General features: G+C 34.8%; 1 protein-coding gene across 2 annotated transcripts in view; it reads right to left on the reverse strand.

The window, feature by feature from the left end:
• Window positions 1-223: 223 nt before the first annotated feature.
• Window positions 224-9,555, reverse strand: part of LOC144969587 (uncharacterized) — a 22,417-nt gene continuing 13,085 nt past the window's right edge. For both annotated transcript variants that reach the window (XM_078908731.1, XM_078908732.1), the window contains exons 6-11: window positions 8,551-8,687; window positions 7,996-8,122; window positions 7,038-7,103; window positions 4,339-5,398; window positions 1,926-2,197; window positions 224-560 (exon numbers count right to left, since the gene is read on the reverse strand). In XM_078908731.1, the coding sequence (XP_078764857.1) occupies window positions 331-560; window positions 1,926-2,197; window positions 4,339-5,398; window positions 7,038-7,103; window positions 7,996-8,122; window positions 8,551-8,687 (1,892 nt within the window). In that variant the 3' untranslated portion in view covers window positions 224-330. The remainder of the gene's footprint in view (window positions 561-1,925; window positions 2,198-4,338; window positions 5,399-7,037; window positions 7,104-7,995; window positions 8,123-8,550; window positions 8,688-9,555) is intronic.

The raw sequence follows: 9,555 nt of genomic DNA on the forward strand, positions 1-9,555 counted from the left end.
TGTATTTTTTTATACTTTTATCTATTTTTTTCCACCAATTGATTTCAATTTTCTGATTTTGTTTTCCTAATTACCATCTCCCCATGATATGATATTTTTCCTTTCATTAATATGTTAACATATTAAAATCGCTAATATTTTCTGTTTAAGCGTTCAATTTTGCAGGTACATGGGTCTGACATCAAAATTAAATTGCACTAAGCATTTTGGGAATCGAGCTTATCTTTCTTTTTTTTTTTTTTTTTTTTGGTTTTCTTAGGAAGTGCGAGTAATCCCTAAGATTTTAAAACAATGAGTACAATGAATAAATTATTTGCCAATCATGTCTGTTTAAACTCTTTTTAAAGAATTTTTTTTTATGCGTCTGATCGTCAAACGTTTCTGTCTCTGTTCCATCCGGACTGCGTGGTACATCTGATACATACGATGCTCTTCTTGGCACACATCGTCAAGAGGCCGCACGGTTACGACCTGGTTTTCAATCTTGAGGTTGTTCTTCAATAGGTAGTTCCTGTCGGAGTCTGGTGATATGTCAAATATCCACATGCTGTAGTGTCCACCTGGGGAAAGATGATCGACGGAAGGATGTAATGTCGTACACCATATACAACTTTGTACATCGATGGAAAGATGTAATATCATGCATCCAATACAACTTTGTACATCGATGGAAGGATGTAATATCATGCATCCAATACAACTTTGTACATCGATGGAAGGATGTAATATCATGCATCCAATACAACTTTGTACATCGATGGAAGGATGTAATATCATGCATCCAATACAACTTTGTACATCGATGGAAGGATGTAATATCATGCATCCAATACAACTTTGTACATCGATGGAAGGATGTAATATCATGCATCCAATACAACTTTGTACATCGATGGAAGGATGTAATATCATGCATCCAATACAACTTTGTACATCGATGGAAGGATGTAATATCATGCATCCAATACAACTTTGTACATCGATGGAAGGATGTAATATCATGCATCCAATACAACTTTGTACTAATTTAATTTTAATTTGTTTTGCATTCAATATTTGCAAAGCGTATGGTTTATATAATTTTTAAAAACCCTTTAATTGTGCTCAAAGCATTTTGCACGGGGTTTTCAGCCAGCAGCAAAACTTAACGTGCAGTCGAGTAGTCCTTCAGAGCAATCGGGCCCATAGAGCCGGGGTATGTTATGCCGGTTATTATAGCGTAAAACGGACAATGGTCTGTAACACTTTATTACATTTTTCCAACACTGATAGTCAGGTACTAATTTAACACCTGAAGATAGTGATAAAATTGGCTCAAAACACTTTTCCTTGTGCTGCCACTTGGCCGTCCCCCGAACAAGGATCCTATTGTTCGGAAGTCGTGTCCACACAACATAACATAAATAACAATGTGAAATTGAATGCAAGCCTCAATTTAATTACAAAAACAGATCAAATTGACGTTTCGGGTTTCCCCTTTATCAACAAAACAGAATGAATTATTCATCCTGTTTTATTGATTTGATCTGTTTTTGTAATTAAATTGTAGGTTGCATTCAATTTCGCATTGTTATTTATTTCTTCGAGCTTCGAGCAGCAACATTTACACATACACCACATGACGACAAATCATGAGACCGTATTTTCCACATTCCTTTCCATAAAACTGCGGACAATGACATGATGAACCAAGTGTTATTACTGCATTGTTTTGGTAAGCAACTGATTACACAGCCTTCGATCAAAACATGCATGGTTTTTCCCCAAGTCAAAACAATACATTGGAACATCAAGATTTCCGAACGAAAAACAACGTTCCGAGTGTTTTGGTTTAATGTGCATTGTAGGACAGCTTTCTCAGCACGTGACTGACAGGATGAAACAAATTATAACTCAAATTGATGACTTCTAGTTTTTGGTCTAACCTTTTCCACAACGTGTTATGTAGGTGGGGTCATATTGCATGCTTGTGACCTTCACTTTTTTACAAGCTTGAATCTGGTCCAGAATTTCCTTGTGACTCCCAGTGCCTTTCCAAATGGTAAAGCAAAGCTTTGATGGCGATGGTGGGGGCAGAATTTTGCGCATGCGATGCACCCGGGTTTTGATGCGTTTCATGAACTTGTTCTCTTTCTCTTCAATATCATCATCATCGTCATCATCATTAGAATCATCTTTTTCATTATCCGACGTGTATCTGTGAATAGTGAGATAGAGCGAAAGAATTCATCTTTTTAAGCTTGCCTAAATGCAACAGCGGGGGTCCGATAGCTCAGTTGGTAGAGCACGCGCTACACGCACAAAGGGACGCAGATCTATCCCGGGTGCAGTCGAGATTTTTTTCTGACCCCCCCCCCCCCTTCCACCCCCTGTCCACCCACCAGCGAATGGGTAGATCGGTCTCTCAGATCTGGCGGAAAGTACTTTACGATAGACTAGCGTCCTCTCCAAAGGATAGCAAGAAATTGCTATTGTCCGTTTCACGCTAAATAAACCGTGTTAAACTCCGGCTCCATATGCCTAATGGCTCTGAAGGACGAAGGAAATGCAACAGCTGGACAAGTCGATGTTTGTGAGAGCAATGGTTTATGATTTCTACAGATTTGATAGACTCGGCCAAAAAAAAAAATTATACTTTTGGCAGCAAAAAACAAACACTGAGGTCTTAATTGAAATAATATCAAAATAATCACTTTTGTCACTGAGGGAAAATAATAATAGTTTGGCCATGTCAAAAGACTGTCCTGAACCCGTTCTGGAGGGGGGGAAAATAAGAATGATCTTTAAAGAAAAAAAAAACAGAAGAGGGATGCAAGGTAATGCTGGACAGACACATTTTGTAAGTAACAGGATTGAGGATGATAGAATACAGGAAGGCTGCAATGGACCCTGAAGGAAGGAAAGCCATGACGTCTTCGTTCTGAAAAGAAAGGGAACCTGAGTATTCCTTCAGAGCAATCGGGCCCATAGAGCCGGAGTATAAAATGCCGGTTTCTATAGCGTAAAACGGACAATGGAAATTGATTGCTACCCTTTTGATAGGACGCTGGTCTATCGCAAAGTACTTTTCGTTGGGTGAAAAAGGGGTCAGAAAAAATCTTGACTTCACCCTATTCCGACCTTGGTCCCTTTGCATGTGAAGCGATTGTTCTGCCAACTGAGATATCGGATCCCCGGAACCCGAGTAAGATTAGACACAATCTGATTGGGTGACGCTCTCCGTGTATGAAAGTCTGCTAAAGTGGAATTTAATTAAACCAGAACACGATTAACCGAAGCTTTAGTTGTTTTTTTTTAACCTTATATATATATATATATATATATATATATATATATATATATATATATATATATATATATATATATATATAATAGTAATGATAAGTAATCAATCATAATCAGTAACGCTGTTCAAAAAACAATCTTTGCAAACTAGGTATTTTTTCATCTATTTCTTATCCAAAGACCGAAAATGATGAAACTTGGAAAAAAGGGTTAAAAGTGTTATAAAATATATACTATCTATAATATACTTAGTAACTAACAACGCTTACTGTGGCTTCTCATTCTCAAAAATAAATAATTAAAATGTAATCGCTCGGGGTTTTTTTTCTGATCTACTCTGACACAGTACATTTTGGCCAGAAAACTTATAATCTTCCAAATATCGATCGATTTAGTTGATCCCCCCCCCCCCCCCCTTTCCACGCTTCCCGTCTCCCCGCCCCTAACATGCGAAAATTGTATTTAAAAATGTCTCAAACTGATATATTTCTGACATGAGAACACTTTTTGGCATTTAGATGGCCCCGACATATTGCTGGAGTGACAACGAGGAACACATGTTATGACTTTTCTATTCAACGCCATCCATATATTATGTGTTTACATCAATGATGTGCATAATTGGATTGGTCAAAACCTACAAAAACATACGAGGGCTGTACAGAAAAAAAAAACAGATGAAAATGTTTATAACTCAAGAAGTTATGAACGTTTTTTAAATCTGTAAACAACATTACTGCCCCACCGGCTTTTTTATTTTTACAGCAAACATGACTAGAGAGGATTCAAAAGTATAATTAGGAAGTTTTGCCTCATCTTCCTTGATCAGACGAAGGGTGTGATGAACTCACTTCTCACGGGCATATATTCTATAGTGTGTCGATGGCAAAAACACATCAATATGGTGGGTAAACCATTAGAAAAGTTTGATAATGGGACTCTCTTGATCGAAGCAAAATTGTTGATACTGTAACTGTTTTCAACTCACTTATTGTGCAACCCTCGTAGTATTAATTGTTTTATTTGAATACATTTCATGATTTTTGCACTCACATTTCATTCTCAGACACTCTAGCGTGATTCAGCTTTCTGAACCTCTTGATGTCCATCTTGCTAGGAGGGATAACCGCTTTGGACTCAGCGGTCAATTTAACGATCTTAGTGTTTGGCATTTGTAGCTCTTCGACGTCTTCCCACCTGAATACTTGAGGATCATTTTTGACCGTCTCGCTTCCACTAGAGAGGTCGAATTCTCTTTCTTGCCGAGGATTTTTTATTGCCGATTCTCTTTGTTTTGTGGTATTTTTGTTTTTGTGTAATCCAGAATCTACTTTCGATTTTATATCGGATCTCATCCAGTTATTGTATTTCACTGGCTGCGGCAAAGTCTTTTTCTCCGTCGGTGTATTTACTGAGCTTGAATAGTCTCTTGGAGTCTTTACATTGTTTAGTTTCTCGAGTATCGGGAGATCGGACGTGTTTAAAGAAATGATATCGTTGTTTTTCTGTAGTTTCCAATTTGCACATAAGACATTTCTTCGGGTCCCATAATTATCCTCATTTTCTTCGCCGTGCTCGTAGATTTTATAACTTATTTCTGTAAAGTGTTCGAGGTAGTTGTCCCCATTGTTCCTTGTAAATTTTCTTCTGTAGCTTGAGTCATGATCGCCGTCGGAGCTAAAATTATAAACGATATTATTCTTTTCATCATATGGCATGTGCAATGACATTCTGTCCAGATCGTCCTCGCTATGGTTTACTTGTGTATGATCTGGTTGTAAATCATTGTGATCTTCTTCTATTTCCCTTCCGCCGAAAATGTGATGAAAAGGCAAAGAACGGTGATCCGCATTACTGTACTGATTATTACCCACATTTTTATCTAATTTTTCACCAGCCCCGTCTGTTTCATGTTTGATAGTTCTAGTTTCCAGGAACTCTTCCGTCTGATTAAGAATTTCGGATTTTTCCGTGTCTTTGGCACGTGTGTGCTCGTCATCTGTTACGGGATGACTTTTTCTTTTAGATTCGGATGCGTCTCTTTCTTCTTCGCGAATAGTTGAACCATGAGGGGGATTTGGTGGTAGTAAGTTCGACAAGTCTACGCCTTCAGCTGAAAAAAAAGAGAGAGAAAACATGTATTCTAAAAACAAAAGATAAATTGTGCGAATCATCAATTTGATGTCATACACGGAGACTTGGCTATCAAAAAAATTGGAATAAAAGTTATATAGTAATGATTGAAAACACTTTATTTAAGATTTTTTTTCCTCGTTTATTTGTCACACCAATAAGGAAGAGAAATCATGACATTACATCTTCTATTCTTCCGTGCCCAAACTTCTTGGAGTGTGTAAGTAACCAGTCCTTCGGAGGACTAATAATGAATAGAGATGGGATAACCATTTTAGTAGCAGGTTGTATAGGCAGATTCTTTGGATGGTCTTTATTGACGACCAGGATTTGTTTAGACCAGAAAAAAGATGCCATGCCATCACTCTAAAACCTGAAGATCAATTACACAAGGTATGTTGTATCCAATCCTCCGGAAGAGTGGTTTTACACGTTCAATGAGATTGGAACCAGTTTTTTAACATCACACATTTGTTCCCTATTCGACAACACAATAAAAACAGATTTTCATTTAAGTTTATTTTCATGAATTCGATATTCTTCGTCTCGAACGCCAAGACCTAATACCAGATTGAAACTATGGTCACGTTTAATACAAAGCATTTTCTATATTGTGATTTTCATTCTTAAAATAAATAAAGAGAGTATTATTAGAATATGTACCATTGCCATGTATGTAGCTGCGTTGGTACTTATTTAGCCAGTGAACTGCCGTACTCTGAGAAGACACGTATTTAAAAATATGGCCAGAAAACTTGTCCTTCAAATATCGATCGATTTAAATCTTGGCAAAAACTCAAAAACTTGGGACCTCGCGAGGCTCATTTAAATCGATCAATATTTGAAGGACGAGTTTTTCTTGCCAAATTTTTAAAACTTGTCTAACCAGAGTAAATCAGTTAACGGATTACAGCAGAAGCTTATAATTGGTTTAAGGCTACATTAATTGTGTAAGTTAGTCATGACAAAAAAGCGATCTCTCTAAGCAAATCCTTGCATTGCAATAGATACTTGCAAGATACATTATTTAAGTTTCCATCGTAAGATCAGAAAACGTAATTATTTCAAAGCAAAATTTTGATCAAATCGTGAAAATCTTGTTTTCAAAATATAATTCTTTGATTACCTACAACTAATACAAAGAAAAAGATTTTTTTTTAAACTTTTTTTCATGCACAAAAAACAACATATAGAAACAGACGCCAGCTTTGCATTGTGATACACAGATCTTTCCCTTTAAAAAATGTATCCAGAGATTTCTATTTTGAGATGACAAACTTGAACAAACCACTAAATATTAATTTCTTTTAATCTAAATCCCTTTTAGAGCTCAAGACATCTGGTGTTATTTCACAACTTTAGGTAAATCACCTCTTAATTACTGTTAAAGTATTTCAAAATTTTATTTTTGTGTTAATCGTCCCCATGCTTCTAAACTATAATTTGGAAAAATATCCATTGACCTTATATTTCCTGTCAATTCCCCCACCTTACCCTACTTAAACTTCCTTTTTTTTTGGATCATTTTTTTAACTTTAAAATTAATTTTCGTCATCGACTTCATTCAGTCATATTACCACACGGACTCGATGGGTCACGTATTATTACTCGTTGCTCACCAATTGGAACCGGACTGCTGTTTTCATAAAACTGTCTCTCTTGTTTGCTTTTGGTTGTCATCACATCTGTCAGAATAACCACAATCATATTACATAATATGATATATTCTTTAAAAAAAATAGGACTGGGGGTTACAGCTCATATTAAATTTTTGCCAACAAGCAAAGAGTTACTGGAAAATCTAAAAATTATAAAAGGATTTTTTATAGATTGATATACACGTAATTTGCAATCCTTTAAAAAAAATTAAGGGTAATTCTATAACCCGTGAATCAATTGATTATTTAGAATATCTGCCACGGCATAATGATCGGTCCTTAATTTGACCTTGGCCTTGTGGATCGCCATCTGGCCACCCTGATGCAGGATTCATTTGCGCTCAACTACAAACTTTCTTACGGAACCGATTTTTTCGTTGATTGCTCAAAAGATTCGTCTCAATGTATGCTAATTTCTATAATACTAATAAAAATAGAGGAGGGCCTGTTCGTAACAGCCTTTACTTATCCGCAAATGATATGTGATGATGATGATGATGATGATGATGATGATGATGATGATGATTGATGATGATGATGATTTGATGATGATGATATATGATATATGATTATAATATATATGATGATGATGATGATGAATATATAATAATAATAATATATGATAATAATAATAATAATAATAATAATAATAATAATAATAATAATAATAATAATAATATATAATAATAATAATAATATAATAATAATAATAATAATAATAATAATAATTAATAATAATAATAATATATAATAATAATGATATAATAATAATAATAATAATAATGAATAATATATAATAATATAATAATTAATAATAATAATAATAATAATAATAATAATAATAATAAAAATAATAATAATAATAATAATAATAATAATAATAATAATAATAATAATAATAATAAAACGGTTCATTTACCAAAGAGGTGCATACTGGGAGAGAGCATATCTCCTCTTCCAAATCGGTGGCTGGAGTTGACAATGGATGTGTTTGACATCTTTGAGATGTGTTGACGCAGGTCGCTGGTCATATTACCAGACATTGGCTGGAATGTCAGGCACGTTATTTACTTGTAAATCAAGTTACAAAAACAAAAACTATGAAATAAGAATGCTAAAAGTTTTGATAAAAGGAGCTGTTAAAAATCATTATAAGTGTTATTGTCTTCAACTTCTACAATATTTTTTTTTTGCTTTCGCAACCTTTATAAAATTTGTATATACCTATTCTTTTTTTTTAATAGGGATATGGGTCTAAAGTGTCCTCTTCAGGTAATAAGTTTGTTTTGTTTGTTTGTTTTTGTTTGTTTCTTTATGGTTTTTGTTTTTTGTTGTTGTCTTTTATTTTGTTGGGTTTTTTGGGGGGTTTTTTGGGGGTTTTGTTTTGTTTTTCTTTTAATTTGCCAACTACTACTACTACTACTATACTACTACTACTACTACTACTACTACTACTACTACTACTACTACTTACGCTGAATCCATCTCTGACTGGACTGGCTTGAAAGGCTTTAGCAATATTATTGAAGTCATCGGTCACCTGATCACGAACTTTCAGATGTCTGGACGAATAAGTTTGACGCTTTCTGCGTTTGACTAATGGTGTTCCATCTGAAGAACGCGTAGAATTAAGATTTAAAACTATGACGTTGATTATGGCAAAAATGATGATTATGATGATGATGACGAATATGACAATTTTGATAATGGCGGGACGACGACGACGATAAATCTTTGAGTGTAAAATTAAAATCCAGAGAAAAATAAATGCTCATGACACGTAACATTTGTTTCTTAAATTAATCTTTATCGTTCTATCTATCTATCTATCTATCTATCTATCTATCTATCTATCTATCTATCCACTTATCTATCCATCTATATTTATGTATCTATCTATCGATTTATTTATTTCTCTTTATCTCTCCGTCCTCTCTCTCTCTCTCTCGCTCTCGCTCTCTCTCTCTCTCTCTCTCTCTCTCTCTATCTATCTATATATCTATCTATCTACTTATCGATCTATATATGTATCTATCCATTTATCTTTCTATCTATCCATTTATCTTTCTATCTATCTAGCTAGCTATCTACCCATCTATATCTCTCTTTCTATCCATTTATTTTTCTATCTTACTGTTATTCTACACATCTATATCTATCTATCTATCTATCTATTTATCTATCTATCTATCTATCTATCTATCTATCTATCTATCTATCTATCTATCTATCCATCTATCTATCCATTTATCTATCTATCCGTCTATATTTATGTATCTATCTATCGGTTTATTTATCTCTCTTTATCTCTCCATCTCTCTCTCTCTCTCTCTCTCTCTCTCTCTCTCTCTCTCTCTCTCTCTCTCTCTCTCTCTCTCTCTCTCTCTCTTATCGTGACCTCATCCAGCTCTCTCTATCGGCGGTACCCATCTACCTTTATCCATCGATCAGCCTAGCTAACAATACCTGGTGGCCTTCA

The sequence above is a fragment of the Berghia stephanieae genome, chromosome 3 (assembly GCF_034508935.2).
Source record: "Berghia stephanieae isolate SIO BIC M18660-M18661 chromosome 3, UCSD_Bste_1.3, whole genome shotgun sequence".
Classification (NCBI taxonomy): Eukaryota; Metazoa; Mollusca; class Gastropoda; order Nudibranchia; family Aeolidiidae; genus Berghia; species Berghia stephanieae.